This window comes from Tamandua tetradactyla, chromosome 11 (genome assembly GCF_023851605.1).
Source record: "Tamandua tetradactyla isolate mTamTet1 chromosome 11, mTamTet1.pri, whole genome shotgun sequence".
Lineage (NCBI taxonomy): Eukaryota > Metazoa > Chordata > Mammalia > Pilosa > Myrmecophagidae > Tamandua > Tamandua tetradactyla.
This window is the reverse complement of record NC_135337.1, coordinates 75,826,843-75,845,329: the sequence shown is the minus strand read 5'-3', so window position 1 is coordinate 75,845,329 and position 18,487 is coordinate 75,826,843. Positions and strand designations below refer to the sequence as shown.

The 18,487-nt window shown below is 51.8% G+C and overlaps 1 protein-coding gene across 8 annotated transcripts in view; it reads right to left on the bottom strand.

Moving 5' to 3' along the window:
• MLLT1 (MLLT1 super elongation complex subunit) overlaps window positions 1–18,487 on the bottom strand; it is an 88,956-nt gene that overhangs the window by 9,039 nt on the left and 61,430 nt on the right. For 5 of the 8 annotated variants that reach the window (XM_077120966.1, XM_077120972.1, XM_077120965.1 and 2 more), the window contains exons 4-6: window positions 11,174–11,317; window positions 7,480–7,614; window positions 2,702–3,256 (exon numbers count right to left, since the gene is read on the bottom strand). In XM_077120966.1, coding sequence (XP_076977081.1) covers window positions 2,702–3,256; window positions 7,480–7,614; window positions 11,174–11,317 — 834 coding nt within the window. The remainder of the gene's footprint in view (window positions 1–2,701; window positions 3,257–7,479; window positions 7,615–11,173; window positions 11,318–18,487) is intronic. The other 3 variants (XM_077120968.1, XM_077120967.1, XM_077120973.1) reach the window with 2 other exon arrangements.

The window sequence follows — 18,487 nt, the reverse complement described above, 5'->3', positions numbered from 1 at the left end:
GGGAGAGGCTTCCCAGTCTTGCCGTTCTCTCCCTCCAGGCCTGCCCTGCCACCCAGGGGTGTCAAACAGCTGTCACCCTGCCTATGCCGTTTTCACCCCTTGGCCGCTCCTACATATGTGTGTGTGTACATCCATGCACAGCAGCTGGTGGGTGCTGTGGATCTGAGCATCTGCCCCCATCCCTGCCTGGCCCTTTGTGCCCAGGGATCATCACGTCCTCCCTTCCTCTTCCTGCAGCATCCCAGCCCAGCCAGCCGCCTGTGGACAGCAAAAGCCCAAACAACTGCCAGGGTGAGAGAGGCAGTGAGAGGGTGGTCATGGGCCACTCCGCAAGGGTGTGTGGCAGAGATAAGCAGGCCCTACACTCAGAAGGATAGAGGGCAAATTCTGTAGCCCAAAACTGCTGAGGCTCGGAGAGTCCCAGAGGCCCAGGAGGCCACGGACCCGGCAAGTCTGCATCAAGTCACCATTGGTCAATTCTAGCCCTCCCAAACCAGGAAGCCTCCCACCTGAGAGACCCACCTGAGGGAGGTGCCTTGAGCACCTCGGACTGGTCACCTCCAGGCACCCGGCCTTGCCCATCCATGCGAACCCAGCACATGCCACCAGCAGCAGCGATGGAGCAGGCCGCAGGAGTGAGGTTCTGCACATAGACTCACAGTGGGCCTATGAGTCCCTAAGCCCCACCCCACAGGAGTGAGCCTTGGAAGGCATGCATCTGCCCTCCTTCCTTGGATCCTGAAAACTCAGACCCTGACGCACAGATCAGGCTGCCTGAGGAGAGAAATTAGTTGGGGCCCAAAGAGTAAAGCTTTATCCCACCCCAGGGCTTCCCCACGCCTAACCCAGCTGGTCTTGGCCCACCTGACAGCCCTTGTAACACCCATCTTCCCTCCTTCACTCAGGCAAACTGTGCTCCTAGGAGATTTGCATCAACCCTGGGGCGGACCCAGGGGAGGGACCACTCAACAGTGAGGATGTCATGGCTTGCCCAGCTGGCACAGACACATGTGGCTCCTCTATATGCAGCCCCCATGGGGCTTACCCTTGTGGGGCAGGGCCAATGAAGAGGTGAACACTGGCTCCAAGGATCCTGGATACTAACCCCAGCTTTCTGGCCAGCTGGCCTTGCTACTTTGGCCCCCACAACTTCCAGTGTAAAGAGATGCCCGCTGGCCTCTGCTGAGCGGGTGAGCCTCAGCCACCAGCACACTTCCCCGTCCCACCTCCCACCCTGGGCAAAAAATCTGGAGAGAACTACTGGACGATTCTGCTGAGAATGTGACAGGAAACAGCAGGGCCAGGTGCCAGACTCAGGCCATCTACCTGGTAGAAGGTGGCCAGGTTGGGGCCCTGGCCCCACCTCTTACACATGCTTGTGATCCGGGAAGAGAGAGGGGCTGTTCTGCTCCACTAGGCCTCAAGGACCACAAAGCAGCAGCTGAAGCATATGGGAGTTCAACAGGGGATTTGGAAGTGCTGTTGACCCCAGGGGGCAGGCCTGGACAGAAACAAGGACTGGCACAGCCTGGTGGGGAGCTGTGCTACCTCCTTGGGGTGCCACACTCCATCCTATGCCCATTTGGAGGGAAGCTGCTGACCTTTGTGGAGCTAGAGTCAAGACAGCGCCCTGGGTGCCTGAGAGGTGGTGAAGGACCACCAGCACCAAGGAGGCAGAGACATCTTTAGGTGCTGCCACGCCAGGCTCCCCACATGTTAAGGTGTTCCCTGACTTCTGCAAAGTGCTGGGTGCACAAAGTCATCGGCCCACATGTATCTATAGAGTCCCAGGGTAGACTGTGACCCAGAGTCTGGAAAGTCCAGCACTGGGGCCTCCTGTGAGCTGCCCCTAGGAGCCACTGTTGACCACAGCTCTGCTTCCGAGGTAAACACAAACCACTCCTGGGCTTGTCTTTGGGAATGGATTCAAAGTCCCAGCAACACTCCAAACAGCATCATGATACAGGTAGGGGACCTGATCACTTGTTCACTCACTCATTTAAGGGACCATTCTCTGGATGCCTGATGCCAAACACCACACTGCAACTCAACACCACCCTTCACACCCCAAGTAAGGATAAGCAACAAGGTGAGAGCAGACTGCTGGCTATTCTGAGGCTCACATTATCCCCAAAGGTGACCATCAGAGACATCCAGAAATGCTACAAAATGAGTCTGGGGCCATGCATGGCATCCCCGAGAGGGTCTCCAACACTCAAAACATGTGCCTTGCTGACTGCACAAGGCTAAGCTGTATACAGCAGCCAGGAAGCTTGCCTGCCATCATGAGATCCCCAAAAGAGACTTGAAGGGCCTCCTCCAGCTGCTCTATGAACTCCTTGGGTTCACCCAGGGACTCCTGGCACACCTCGCAGCAAAGGAGGAAGCAGTAGTAGGCGCAGTCACCCCACCCTGACCCAAAGTGGCTGAGACCCTGATCTACCCCCCAGGCCCAAGGAAGAGTGCTCTGAGCCTGGGGACCCAACCACCACGCTTTCCCAGATGATGAACAACTCTACTCAGGAACTTCACCACTTACCATCTCCATCAAGCTCCCTCGACAGAAGGGGAAACAGAGGCTTAGTGAGGTACAGAATCTTGCTCAAATTTATAAGCAAGCAGCTGGGCAGGACCTGACGCTCGGGCCTGGGGCATGAGACCCAACCTCCTCCCACATTGTCCCCCTGGTGCACCCTCTTACCTCTGACTTGAAGGAGACCTCATCCTCCGAGTTGGACTCTTCTACCTCCAGTGGCCTTTTGACCTCCTTGGGCTCACTCTCAGCCTTGACCTTCTCCCCTTTGGTGCTGCTTTTGTCCTTGGCTGGCTTTTTGTCTGAGAAGGAGGAAGACGAGGTACGGGGTGAGGTGCCCGGGGCACTCCTGGACCCCTTAGAGCTGCTCTTCTTCGGTTTTTTGGCGCTGGGCTTTGGCGAGTCCGCGGCAGCGGGCCGCTTGCTGGAAGACTTGGGTGGGGGTGGGGGCTGAGGACCCCCCTTGGGGGACATGCTCTCCAGTTTGGTCTCCTTCAGGGCCATCTTGGGCTCTTTGAATGCAGCCTTGGGTGGCGGTGCCTTCTCCTCCTTGGGCAGCCGGCCCTCGCCCAGCTTCCGAGAGGCATCCTTGGAGGTCTTGGCCTGCTCGCGTTCCGGCTCCCTGGAGGAGCTTTTGCTCTCTGAGTCTTTGCGGGGCCGCTCCCGGGGCTCCTTGGCCGCCTTGTGGGGCTTCGAGGCCTTGCTGCTCTCCTTGTTGGCATCCTGAAAGGTGAAGGGTGGGAGGGGCAGAGAGACAGGGTCACACGGCATCTTGGGTCACCCTGCTCCACCACCCCCGACCCCTACAAAGTATAATCCACCTGATTCAGACTCAGCTAGAGAAAATCTTCCATAAAGCGAAAAAGTAAGGCAGCAGGTGAGAGATTTAAATGGAGCTGTCCCTTTAAACTACTAGGAAGTGTCAGCAGGTCCCAGGCGAGTGCAGGCTAAGATTCCCCTCTGAATTGAGCTGACATTCCCTGAGGGATTCAAGAAAAGCACACGGTGAGTCAGGCATGAGAACGCCAAGCCCCCTCTGCCCACTACCGCTCCAACACCTCAGCAGCTTCTCCGGAGCCCGGGAGAATTGGAGACTCCGCCTGGACTGGAGGCTCCGAGAGCTCAGGCCTCCCCTTCTTCTCCAGCCCCCGCGCAGACCCACCGCGTACCTGAGTTCCTCCTGCCTGTTACCTTGGGCCTTCCTCCCCCTGCCTGCGCCAGCCCCTCTTCTCTGGGGTTTCCCCAAGCCGCATCCAGACAGCCATGTTCCAGCACCACCACCCCTCTTCTATGTGCTCCTGGGTCGAGCAGCAAATGGAATTCACAGTCAGCATTTACCAAGTGCCAACTGGGGCCCCAGGGACAGCAGAGAACGAACAGCCCGAGACCTTGCTGAACCTAAATCACCTGGACACCTGGATGCTTTTCTAGAAAAAAATACAGAATCCCCAAGTCTCCACTGTGGAAATCCAGAGGGTCCAGGGTGAAGTCTGGACTTGGGGGTAGACCAGCCAGCTTTGTGAAGATCCGGCTGGGAACAGAGGAGGGACAGAGGCAGAGGCAGAGAGTACTTCTGCGCCAGATGTCGGCCACAAGTCTAGGGAAGCGAGCTCCGGCTCTGGGCCCATGCCAATAGGACCACAGGTGGGTGCCTCCAGCCCTCTGTACCTGGGCTTCTTCTGGGTGCACGGTGATACCACCTAAGCAATTGGGTATGGGGCAGCCTGGCAGACAGGAAGCACTCCACAAAGTTTGACTGTTGCAAGCTCCAGAACTATTGCTTTTCTGTTGCAAGCTGCTGTCCCATCTCCCCCCACAGCCAATGCTCCCTGGATACAGGAGTCTCATGCTACTTCAGGCCTCTTCCTTGTCAAGGCTTTAGAATCCCATGCCTCCAGGGGCTGGTGGACAGGTGCCTGCTGAGGTGAGCTGCTGGAATCTCCATCCCCACACTTGGGAAGGTGCGGCAGTTGGCCAAGGTGCAGGCCAGCTCTCCGGACAGACACTCCCCTGGCCTCGTGGGTAAGGACACCACAACAATCTGGTCCAAAAGGGATCCTGCCCCACCCTGAGGGGTGGGGCAGAGGGAGGGGGGGCGCGCCTTGGAGCAGCAGAGAGCATTGGGAAAAAGGGAAGCAGAGAGGCCCCAACCCAGGGAAGTTACCACACATCTGAGGGAAAGGACAGGCATGAGCTAGCCACCTGGACACCTGGTGGCCACCTAACAGCAGTAGGAGAATCCTCCAAGCAGAGGCCCGTGGGGCAGATGGCATGGCCCCAACAATTTCTGAACAGCTCCATTTGCCTTCTCCTTGCAAGACAAAACCACAGTTCCACAGCAACGTGAAGAGACTTAGAGACAGCTCATGGGGACTTGGTGTCACCTGCTGCTTCCTTGGATAAACAGTGAGTCTCCATGCCTGGCCCAGCTCTTTAGTCACCACACTGACATCTAACAGGGTGGTAGGAAATGGGTACCAAAGCATCCTCTGAAGGTGGCAGCCTCCTGGTGGCCGCACTCCCCAGGAAGCTGCAAGCTGAAGAGCAGGGAAAAGGGGAGAAGCAGCAGAGGTTGCCATGTGCACTGTCCATGTCTGGCCCCCGCCCTCTTCTCAGTGTCCACAGCGTCCTCAGTGATGGTCCCTGCCTCCTGGGCTGGCTTCACACCTATAGTCGCAGGCCTGCCAGTGGCCTCTAGGGCATGTGTCCTGTGTTTAGCCAATCTCCCACTGCCACCCTAGCATTCCCAACCAGAAGCCTCCCGTGGGAGTTCTCAACCTAGGCATCTGCACAGGTCCAAGTCCATGGGCTCTCTCAAGCCACAAGCTAAATTCTGAGCAAAATGTGGACTGAGTGTGGAGGATCCAATACAGCCATATTCTCAAAGCTTTCATGACCCCAAAAGATCAAGAACGGATCTTTGAAGAATCTTTATCTGGGGACACTGCTTGCTGTCATGGGGAAGCAAGAGTACCCCGAAGCTGAAGGTATCGGGGGCCAGGGGTGCTATAGTCTGAGGAAGCAGAGGGGAGCAGCCTCCTCTCAGGGAAGACCTGGGCAGGGTTGTCAGTTTTGGGCACTGTTGGAGATGGCTTGTTTCCTGTTGGCCACCCAACCCCCAGTGGAGGCTACAAGGAAGAGACAGAACCACAAGGGACCACACCACGCACTTGTTCACTTGTGGGTACAATGGCAAGACCCTCTTACATCCTCTGGCCTGGGGGTTCCAGTAGGAATGCCAGGGTCTGCCCCTCCTGGCTCAGCCTATACAGAGCTTCTGGAGGCACTTGGCCTGGACCGATTCAACTCACTGATCAAGGCAACAAGAACCAATCCAGGGGAAAGAGCTCAGGCTTTTCAAAGGAAGGCCTTTGGTTCTAGGGAGAGGCTGGTTCGCAGACCAGACGCCTCAAGGAGGACACAGCCAGGCTAACGGTTCAGAGGCCAGGGCTGGACACAAGGCGGAGCGGAGGCCCTTGTGAGCAGAGAAGAGGCCTGGGAGGACTTGCCTTGCACTGCCTGAGAAACCTAAGCAGATGCTGCCTAAATCCTGCTGTCTGTTGAGGTGGCTGGAGAAGCCTCTAGAACGTGACATGGATGGCGAAAGGACAATTGTGCCCATGGGTGTTTCAAGTTGAGCAGATACACCAGGACGTCTTCCTGGAGTCTCAAAGACACTCAAAGACACTCTGGTGGGAGACACAAGGAGCAGCCCTAGCAGACAGAGCCCAGCCAGCCACAAGAATGCCCCAGTGGGTTGGAGGAAACTCCAAGTGATATACATAGAGGAAACAGCCGATCCACTTATCCTTCCTATTTGCATGGACTCCCCCCAAAATGCGGATGGCTAAGAGAGAAGTGTCCAAGATCACCAACAAGGGTTTTTCTTCCACTGAACCTCCCACCGGCTCAGGACAAGACAGACCAAATCAGCATGGGGAAAGCCCCAGAGCCACAATCTGTGCCTGAAGACTCAGTATCACAGTCTAAGGGGCTAAAAGTAGATGCAGCTGAGGACTTCAGAGACATAGCGGCCTGGCAGAAAGAGCCAGAAAGACCTTCCCTGGGTGAAATGGTTTCCCAGCAGGGCTGCTGGCCAGTTAAGTGAGGCCAAAAGACGCCTGAGCTCTGCCTCTTCCACTTGGCAGGCCCCAGGTCCCTACAACCACTTGGCAAGTGAAGCAAGTAACAGGGAGATGAGAAGTGGATGGACATGGGGAGTTGGCACATGAAGACACACAGTTGCCCTGCCGGCCAGACGCAGCCCAGCCACCAGGAATGACTGCTGTGCAGGCACCTGTCCGGACCAGGAGTGCATGCTTTCGAATGGGTATGGACACCGCAGGGCCACCCAAAGTGTCTTCCAGCTAGCCCTCCAGGCAGACGCTCTAGGACTGTTCAGACAGAGCTCTTGGGAAGGTAATGCCAGCATGGCCAGACTACGCTAAAAAAGGTAACATGTTCCCCTCAGTGAAGTTTGGCTCACTCACACGCATCTTTTCTCAAGTGAACCTTCTCTCTGCCACAAGCTGCGGCCTAAGAAGGAAAGCCTGGACCACTGAGAGCAAAAGCAGCCCAGCATCTGGCCAGATGGGCATCCTGGAGCACTAAGGGGACCTGGGAAGTTGACAGCCTTGGCCCGTAAGGAAAAGTCCCAGCCACTGGCCTCTGACTGTGTGAGAATTGCTCAGCGTTTGCCTCATCCTAAGGCCCAAAACTGGCACAGGAGGAAGGTAAGAGGACTGGAGGCAGGTAGACTTTCCGGCCTCAAGATGAACAGAACCAAGAATTCATGATTTCTTGGTTTATTCCTTAAAATACTAAGTAAGGAGCAGTGAGCAGCAAGGTGGAGCACAGAAAATTCAGAGAGGAAGACGCCAAGGGAGCGAGTTCCGGATGCAAAAGGCGCAGCTCTGCTGGGGAGGTGCCATGAGCCCGGGACCCACCTCACTAACCTTGGAGCCGTGGGGTGGTTTGGTCTTCTTGGGGTCAGAGAAGGCAGAGAGTGGAATTGTGGGTAACATGGGGTAGTCAGGGCTGGGCCTGGACACCGTTTCTGCTCCTTCGGGCATTACCATCACCTAGTGATAAAGAAGAGACAGATGTTATCCATGAGCACGGCAGCAGGCTGGAGACCAGCCGGGAGGAGGAAGCAGGCCCTGCGGGAGCAGGAACAGGCTAAAAGCATTTGGAGTTTCCGTCCTTCGGAAAGGAGGAAGGTGAGCTTGAGTGTCATTTTCCTGAAGAATCCAAGGTCTCTCCTCTGTTGGGGGCGAGGTAACCTTGCCCATCTGGTGCTGAGAGCTCGGAGAGAAGTAGGCTGGGTAGTGAGAGTGAAGGCCAGGCCAGGACAGCTGACCTGAGGCTGAGGCACAGCACCCAGGATGGGTGGCCGGGCCAAAGAAGACTTGCCGCAATGGTGCCAAGAAGTCCAAGAAGGTATCAGCAGCCAAAACCCGATCTGGACATTGAGTTTAGAAAGGTCAAGCAGAGTTTAGAAAGGCCAGAAGCCAGCTAGACACCCAAAACAGATGGTCACAAAGTGGAGGGAGCAACTTCTGTGGCCTGGGGGATGAGCCCTGCTCCATTTTCAGATGGTCGAAGCTGAGCGAAAGGTAGAGCAGGTCGGCAGCGAGGAGGAGGCCAAAGTTAAGGTGGGAGAAGAACCACATGGGGTGGGGGGAGCTGCCTGCCTTCAGCAGTTCTCTGCCAAGACCTTGGCGTGAGGAGGAGTCTGTAGAGAGGGAAGTGCTTGCTCCCAGCCCTGGTTAGAAGACCATAGGATGGACAAGGGACCAGGGTTCTTCCTGAAGGTACACCCAGAAACCCCCACCCAATGCCAATGGGGTTTGCCACAATACCTGCTCAACTGAGAAAGTTTGGAGGCAAGTTCTCAAAACAGCAATCTGCAAGTTAACACTATTGAACCGTACCTCAGAAAGAATCTTCTGGAGGACGAGAAGTAACAAAAGAATAAAATGAACTTTGAAGAAAAGCACTGAACTCAGTAGAACAAGCACCTGGAATACCTGGATGGACCAAACCTTTCATCTAGGAAGCCTTCAGGATGAGAGAGGTGTTTGTAATGATGGCATGAGGCCACTGGCTGAGAGAAAAGTGACCAAGCGCTCTCATACCAACAATGGACGCAGGCAAGGAAGCTGAAGACCAAGTTGCTCATCAGAGCCTGTCTGACCACAGAAAGCTTAACCCCAGCCCTGCCTCAATATCTCCAGCTGTCTGAAAGCACACCAAGTCAAGTCCTCCCCTGCCTTAAAGCTAGAGATGGAACACAGAGGTTAGGAGAGAAGGACAGAGTCTGGAAGCCCAACTCACCATCAACAGATGCCCTAGAAGGCTCACTATCTTACCTTCTCCCTCTCTTTTAGTTTTAATTTACCTATCCTCTCTTCAAATTAACACTCTAGGCTGACACTATTTCAGGGTTATGCAGCTAATGTCTTTCATAGCTAATTCTTCTTCTCAGTCAGAAGACCAAGAGGAAAACAAAAACAAAAACAAAAACCAAGCAAAGTGAATAAACGGATCTACTTCTTCCTCCAACGAAAGCCAAAAGCAAAGTTTGGCTTTGCCTGACAGAAACCAGACCCTCACCCGCCAAAGCAACCACTAATCTTGGCAATTCAACAGCTGGTGGACTAAGAAAAGAAATAATTCGAAGGGGGTGCCCAGTCTCCTGCTGCAAGGCTGGCCTCTAGCTTTCTAGGACAGTAGGAACCCTGGGCTGGTCATTCTTGACGATCTGCCTGAGGCCCCGCCAGCTTGAGGGATAAAGGAAGAAGTTCTCACCGACTTACAGATCCATCTGTTCTTCCACTTCAAGCACCGAAACCAACACAGGCAAGGCGTGTGGTCATTTGCTACTGGATGGTGACCACCAGCCCTGCAGTGACCACAGTCCCGAGAGCCAGCTAGTAGGCGGTGTGTCCCAAGCCACTGCCCCAAGGGGGTCTCCAGCTGCTCCTAAGGCCAGTGCATGCGACTTTGCTGTCGGCCCAGAACAAGCCCTGTAGACCCGCAGCCCCAGTGAGTGGGAAAATTCCCAACCATCAGCCAGCTCAGCAGGGCAGCCCTCTCAGGGGGAAGCTCCAAGGGAACAGACAGTTGAGCTGCAGCTTGTGGGCCACCCCCTGGGGTGCGGCAGGCAATTTCGGGAGCCAGCCAGACCTTCCTGCCTCACAGATCATCCCCTCACAAACTGTGAGCAAGACCTTTCCCTCCCACCCTCTCTCGCCACTGCACCTCACGCCCCGCCCCCTGTTTTATAGGTTGAGATGATGCATGCCAAGCAAGCGCTGTCTTCCCAGAGGAAATCAACACCTTGTGGGGGAATGCAGTCATGGGGCTCAGACTCCTGTTGTGGGGTGTTTCTTTGTGTGTTTCCCAAAGGAATGTGAATGCAGGTCTGTTCTGGGGGAACACCCAGAAATACTGTGTGGAAATAGTTTGGAAACTACTTGGCCGTGAAAGTAAGGTAGAGAAGCACAGCTGGGGTGAACTCCCAGACCCTGCCCCACAGCCCCTTCCTGGGGTTCTCAGGAACTCGAGGGAAAGGTGACCTCAGTGCCCCTTCATGTTCTAGATATGGTAGTGCCAAGACCTCCCCAACTGGTTCCTGCACTCAGCCTCTTGGTGCTGGAGCAGATCAGACTCATTTTTATAGTGAGGACCTCTGTAGAATGTCATAAAATACACTACAATGAATGAATGACTACTTTTATCTTTTTTTTAGGTTTATACAAGATCTCAACTTGTATTAAATGAAGAGAAAAGGGCTGTTCTCTAAGGCCAAAGAAATTCAACCAAAACTCATTTTCACTTGGGAGTGTGACGTCCCCTCCCTCAACATACATATAGCATGCACAAAGACACAAATACACAGACATACACCTCACCCCCCCCCCCGCCAGGCCTGGCTCTCCCACTGCAGGCCCTGGATGTCCCCTAGGCAAAAACTTAGTGACTTGAATGTCCTGTGACCAACCTTCAGCGTGCACCTCCCTCTCCAACAGGTCTGCAGCCAACTCCCCCGCTGCCTGCGCCTCTTAGGTGCCCCCTGCATTCTGCCCTGCTTCTGCCAGACTTGAGAGGCACTGCAGAGGGATTCTCTGCTGCACAACTCGATGGAGAAACCTGGGTTCTGAGAATCGATGTCTCATCTGGCCTCCTAAGGTCAGAAACCACGGGCTAGGTGTGTCACCAGGAACTCTGAGGAGTTCCCACTGAAGGGGATGCCTGAGCCCAGCGCTACCTTGCTGAGCCGGTTTGTGCCAACGGGCTGGCCTCGTGCCCATTCCTTCCTTAGCCCCAGAATGGAGGAAGATGCCAACTAACCACAGCCAAACAGGAAACCAGGGAGATAACTAGCCTACTAGCCACAGGTGGCCAATGCTGCCCTAGCCTAGCTGGGGGAAGCCTGGGTCCTCCCCAACTCTTGCAGGCACTACGTGCACAACCTGTCCCTCGGGTGCCAGGCACGCAGCCCTACACTGAACAGACCAGCCCTGAGGCACAGGGCCTGTAGAACAAATCCACATGGCCAGGGCCCATGGCAGCCATGGCATCTGAGCAGGCAGGCCCCCAGCAAGGAGCGGAGCCGCCTGCCAGGGGCGCACTCACCCCGCCAGCCCTCAGGAGCTTCCACCGGAACTCAGTGGTTGGGTTGTTGAAGGTCAGTTTCTCGCAGCGGAGGTGATTCACGGGTGGGTTGCCCTCCAGGTTCAGAAACAGATCATAGGTGAAGCAAACCTTCCTCGGCTCCTCCTTAAATAGAGCAAACAAGAAAGTCTGTTTAGAGGGGCAGGGAAGAGGCTACAGGGACTGACGGAGCAGATGCTCCACGCAATACAGGACCAACATGTACTCTGTCCACAGCCTGGGTCCTTCTTTAAACTCTCCGGTGCCTCCATTTCTCATCCCTGAAGACTGTTCTCTGCTTCTCCCTTGCACGCCACCTTCTATTCTGTTTGAAAATTAAACTACCTTATTATTTGCATATATAACAATATGGCCTCATACCATAAAGATCACTAACAACATCGTCCTCATGAGTTAACAGGAATATCTCAGTGACAGTGTACACAGCCACCTCTGTCCTCACAGTGGCCCACTGATAAATGGAGAAACCGAGGCTCACTGCCAGGAAGTGGTGGTGCTGAGCCAGGAACCCAGGCTCTGAAGCCCACCTCCTTAGCTCCCCTACTCCTGCCTCCCTCCCTGGAGGGGCCACATCTACCACAGACCCCAGACACAGACCAGACACCAAGAGCATAACCCAGGGCAAGTTCTGAGTAGGCAAGTAAGTGTTACAAGGGCACAGAGGAGGACTCTCTCTGCCATTTCCGGGAGGCCCCATTTGTGCTGGGTGCTGTTCCAGGCCCCAACACTCCATGAGACAGAACTTTCCTCTTGCCCACATTGGACGCAGTGTGGGGTGGCGCTGGCATGGCACAGCTCTCTGTAAATCCACTGGGCACATGCCTGACGAGCCCATGGGGGCAGCTTCACAGAAAAAGGCCTGATGACAATGATGACTTCTACAGGCAGAGGCTGGGGGAGTCCAGGACAGAGGAGGGTTTGCCAGGAAGGAGCTCATTTGCCCTGGCTCCTTCCAAAGCCCTGGAGGGGCTCAGCAATGAGGTCATATTTTTGTAAAGCTTGGCAAAGCAAGATCTTCATACTCTTTTTCAAAAAGAGGGCCATCTCCTCCAAATTATTTAAACCTCAGGCCACAAAACACCTAGACCTGCTCTTGATTCAGGGACTGCTGGATGGTTAAAAACATGGGAATGAAGGGAGGTGTGGAAGAACCAAATTCTGAGAAGCCTCAAATGCTGTGCTAAAGATTACATTTTTAAATATCCCAATGGATGCAGTTACACTTGTGGGCAAGGGCTCTTCCATAAGCGAGTCATGCCAGTTCAGCAGGGGAAGAACAGTCTCTTCAACAAAGCATGCGGGAACAACTGAAAAGCCACATGTAAAAGAAGAAAATCAGACCCCCTACACCTCATACTATATACAAAAATTAACTCAAAATGCAGCAAAGACCTAAATGTAAGAGCTAAAACGATAAAACTCTCAGGAGGAAACCAAGGGTTAAACCTGCTTAATGTCAGATGATGCAATTGTCTCACAGGAACAACAAGAGCACAAAGCAACAAAAGAAAAATACATAAATGGGACTTCATTAACTTAAAAATTTCTGTGTTGCAAAGGACACTATAAAGAAATGGAAAGAAAGCCCACAAAAGGAAAAGATTTGTAAATAATTTATCTCATATGTGACTTCTGTCCAGAATATATAAAGAACTCTTAAAACCCAACAAGAAAAAGACAAATAAGCCCATTTAAAAATGGGGAAAGGATCTGAATAGGTATTTCCCCAAAGAAAGATGTACAAAATGGCCAATAAGCACACAAAGAGATGTTCAACATCATTAGTCATTAGGCAAGTGCAAACCAAAACCACAATGAGATACAACTTCACACCCACTAGGATGTTTATAATAAAAATACAGCATAACACATGCTAGAAATGGGGGGGGGGGGAATTGAAATTCTCATATACTGCTGGAAATGTAAAATGGTACAGTCCGTTTGGAAAACGTGTAGCAATTCCTCAAATGTTAAACCCAGAGTTACCACATGACCCATATTATTACTTCTAGGCATTTGCCCTAGAGAAATGAAAACATATGTCCACACAAAAACTTGTACACACATGTTCATAGCAGCAGCATAGCAGTTTACATTCCAAAACTGGAAACAACCCAGTGTACATCAACAAAGATAAAAAAAAATGCACTACATCCAGACAATGGAATGAGGTTCTAAGACACACTAAACACAGATGAACCTTGAAGATGTCATGCTGAGTGAAATAAGCAAGGCACAAAGAGACATTTTATATGATCCCAATATTTATGAAAATTCCATAATAGGCACATTCACAGAGGCAGAAAAGTAGACCAGTGGTTGCCAGAAACTGGGGAAGGGGGATGGGGAGTGACTGCTAATGGTACAGACAGATTTCTTTGGGGGGTGATGAATATATTCTTAAATTGGATAGTGGTGATGACTGCACAACTCTGTGAATGTTCTAAACACCAATGAACTGCACACTTTAAAAGGGTGAATTTTATGGTATGTGAATTACATTTTAATTTTTTAAAATGCTATCCCATGGCAGGGAGGGAGGGGTTGGGGTACAGGAATCCAGAGAAGATGTCTGGGTAAGAATGTGGTACAAAGGGGACTTCATAACAGATCAGTAATACGTAAAGAAAGAACAAAATTGCCGAGCCCTCCACACCAGCATTTTCTGTCTTCTCATTTTTACACCCCCACCCAAGCAGCCCCAACCAGCAGGCTCAGTAAGGATTGCCTCACAACCCTGTAGAGACAGGAGGGAGCACTGCAAGAGGAAGTTGCGTATACCTGTTGAGGGGCTGGGCCTATGTCCCCACAGCCCACTGCAGACAGGGGTTCTGGCTGTCACATCACACCAGCTCTTCAAAGACCCCTGCAGCAAGTGGCTGGACACTTGGTATGAGCAAATACCAGACATTTCCAAGTGCGAGTGAACAGGTAAAACCTGGAAGCAGAAACCATGATGGGTCTTCGCCCATTTCCTGACAAAAGTGGAAGGAGCAGGGCCCTCAGTCATACAGAAACCACTCCCTCCCTCACTCCTGAAAGCACCTGGTACTTGAAGGTGATCCACCAAGTGACCTTCTCAATGCAACAACCACCGAGTATGGCAGGTGTGAGCCCTGGTCACTCAGCAGTGCCCAGTCTTGCCCACAGAACCCTGATTTCTTTGGAGGGAGCCCTTGCTCTCGGGAGAATGGGTTTCAACCTCACCCCCAGCGGGGTAATCAAGACTGGTCTAAACCAGACTTGGGAATTCTATTCCTTTGGCCAGTGACTGGTCTGGGGGTGGCCAAGGAACCCTGTTTCAACTGAGATACAGGAGAAATCTGTCTGGGTTGGCTTTCCTTTCAAAACTGAAGGAGAAAGCTCTCCCCATCACCCCTTCCTGCTGCCTTAACCTTGAGGTACCATGTCTTGGAGGTACAGCACCCACTGGGGTCAGGCATGAAGGAAAGCCAGGAGAATCTGGCGGGACAGGCGAGTCCTGGTAATACAGAGCAAGCATGGCCTATGGGAGAACAGGGTCACGGCCTCAGTGCCCTCTCCAGGACCCCCAAGAGTCCACTGCAGCTGGAACTGTCTGTGAAGGGGGCGTTGGGGAGACAAGGCAGCTTAGTGAAGTCCCCATACACTGCTGGGAATATAAAATGATGCAGTCCCTTTGGAAAACGTCTGGAGAGAAAGAACTTGGCCACCCAGCCAGAGTCATCTGTCCCAGGAAACAAGCACCCTCTAGTCCACAGAAGAGGATGGACTGTGAGACATCATTACTGGAAGCAGGTTTGAAAACTGGCAAATACACAGGGGAGAGTCACGCATTTGTCCTGGCTTTCTTGTACCAACTATCCCATGAGGAACACACAAAGAAGATGAGAAGCCAACTTTAGAGACACGTTTCCCCACCAACCAGAGAAGGAATTCCAGCATTGCCATCCATAACACCCAAAGAGTCTCCAGTCTCAGCAATGACCACTAACTGCCAACAGCACAAACAGAGACCCCCAGACTCGAGATGCCTCTGGGTGGAGATCCTACCACCACCTGGGAGATCATGCCTGAACTGGCCAGCCTCCAGGAGCAAGCCTAAGTTGACAGGAGAGACAAAGAATAGAGAACTACACTGAAGACACCATCAGCAAAGTCAGACAGCACTTTATGTCACAGGACAAACAACCCTGTGATTCTTCAGCAAATAAATTGCAAAGAATAAAAAAAAAGAAAAGGTGGAGGAAGAAGCTATTGATTTACAGAGGTTTAAGAGACCATCAGTGAATCACAACAGTGGCTCTACCTATACTGCAGAATGCGTGATATTAAGGAGATAGTTTTTAGGGACTAGTTGTATTGTCACTGTATTTTTAAAAAGCAGTCCTAATCTTTTATATATACCTTCTGAAGTATTTACAGACACAGTGATAATGCCTGGGATTTGATCCAGAATTACTCAGGAAGGAAAGAGGGCAGTGAGAGAGGGAACAAGCCAGGAGCAAGCTAACTGTCAAAACTGGGTGGGGGCTCAGGCGCTCATTTTACATCATTCTGCCTCCTTTTGGAAACATCTGACACTTTTCCTGTTTCCTGGACAGGAAACTTTTAAGTGGACGCAGTGTTGGAGGAAGGGGGAGGAAGGAAGGCATGGTTGAAGAGAGCATGGGTCTTGAGTACCCTGGGCCTTCAGGGCTGCAGTGCCTGGTCTAGCACAGTGGTCAGCATAAGGCCAGAGCTGGCCACTCACCAGCTGCAGGGTGCTGCTCACCACACTGCCCTCCCATACCCCTGGACTCTTCATCTGTGAGGATGTGAGATCTTGTGGCTTACGGCCTCAGACCCTGCCTCAGGAGCTTTCAGTAAAGCAGGCACCTGGGGACCCAGGGCAACTGAGAGGGTGACGGGGGCAATGAACCCCCAGAGAGGAGAGGCTTGCTGCCAAACATGGTGCTTTTAAGGGCTAAAGGCCAGGCCCTCCCCTGGCCTCTACTCTCTAGATGACCTCACCACAGCTTTAAATTCTGGCTACAGGACGAACCCATTTACTCTGCCCACTCCTCAGCCAGCCCCCATCATTGCCTCTCCCTTGGGTAGTCTAGCAGCTTCTACGATGGGCTCCCATCATTCCAGAGTTTAAAACGAGTGGTCCATGGCTTACTCCAACCCTCTCCTTTAACACCTCTCCTGGCCAATCAGAGCCCAAAAATGCCCGAACCTGAGCATGGTTGGAACAATCTAGATGTCTTGGGCCACTTCCCAGCTGCCCCCTCCCCTTCTCTCCTGGGCAGCTTCACCCTGGGCACTGTGCACTTCTCAAGTCCTGTGCTACAGCTGGCACTCATCCCAACTCCGGCCTTCTCTGACCACTGTCCCCAGGCAGAGCATACAAATGCTAGTCAATCTGCAGGATGTTTGTTTTCTTTCCAACTGCCCCCGGGGCCAGGAGCACCATAATCAAAGAGACCATTTTGTTTTATAACAACGGCCTGGCACTGAGGAAGCCCCCATGTCTGCTGAATATGCCTAAATACTCACATATCCAGCAAAAACCGAACACAAGCCTACAGTACACTCCATGATCTGAGGGACGTTTTTTCCAGACAGCCCCAGCAGCAAGGGGAGCAGCACTAACCATCACTGTAACACAACGTCACTTGCACTGGAATCATCAACATTCATTCACTCAGCAGACACCACGGCCAGGCATTTTTCTAAGCACAACAACCCCCAGATGTGGGTGATGTTATTCTCCTCATTTTATAGACCACAAAACAGACAGTGACAGGGGGCTTCGTCCAGCACCATGTAACTCCTCAGGGTCAGGGCCAGGGTCCAAAACCAGGTGGGTGGACCATGTTCTTTGGGATCACAGGATCTTGAAGAGGTTGCCAATGATCCACAAACCAAACAGTGCAAGGTAACAACCCACAGGAGAAGACGCTTCAATTGTGCCTAAGAACCTCCAGAGGTATGGCGCCTCCAGAGGGCAGCGTGGTAGCGCCACTGCAGATAGGGGGTGGGGGGTGTCAGCAACCTCATCGCTTCATATATACCTGGAGGAACCTTGAGTGTGGGGACATGAATGGACATCTGCACAGGAATGTTTATAGTCACAGTGTAAAATTGCAGTTTACAATGGATGGAGGTGACTAAGGGTACAACGACTGAGGGAAGGGGGAACTGTGGTGTATATATCAATGGATTACTGAGTGGCTGCAAGAAGAAATGAAGTTGTGAGGCATGCAACTAGGTGTACGAACCTTAAGGACAGCATGTTGAATGAAATGCTGAAACGAAAAATATTATTATGCTTCACTCATATGGACAAACTATACTAAACTTGGAGAACTGAAGTCAAGAGCATGGGTTAATTGTAAGGTATCTACTCAGAGGACATGAGGGCAAGAACACAAACAGACATTTGCACACAAATCTTTACGGCAGCATTATTTACAATTGCCAGGATATGGAAACAGCCCAAATGCCCATTAACAGATGAGTAGCTAAACAAGCTGTGGTGTATACATACGATGGAATATTACGCAGCTGTAAGACAGAATAAAGTCATGAAGTATGTAACAACATGTATGAACTTTGAGGACATTATGCCCAGTGTGATTCGCCAGAAACAAAAGGATAAATACTGTATGGTCTCACTGATATGAACTAACATTAATGAATGAACTTGGAGAATTTCAATTAAGAATAGAGGCCATCAAGAGATAGAAATAGGGTAGATATTGGGTAATTGGAGCTGAAGGGATACAGATTGTGCAACAGGAATGATTGTAAAAATTCAGAAATGGACAGCACAATACTACCTGATTGTAGCACGATAACATTAAAACACTGAATGAAGTTGAATGTGAGAATGATAGAGGGCTGGGGGCACAATGAAATCAGAAAGAAAGACGATAAAGACTGAGATGGTATTACCTAGGAATGCCTAGAGTGTACAATGATAGTGACTAAATGTACAAATTAAAAAATGTTTTTGCATGAGGAAGAACAAAGGAATGTCAACATGGCGGGGTGCTGAAAATAGATGGTGATTCATATTTTAAAACTTTAACTTATGTGTAGGACTAAAGCAAAAAATGTTTATTTGGTACAAAATTTATAATTTGACTAGTACATTTCCCAATATAATTTATGTGGACAGTTTAATTGAACACCATAAGTACACACAACCTTGAGTGGGGCAAGAGATTTTATAAGTTTGTCCAGATTGATGCCCCAATAAATCCCAGAGTAATTTGAACAGTGAATAAAAAAGTATTTGCAAAGTCC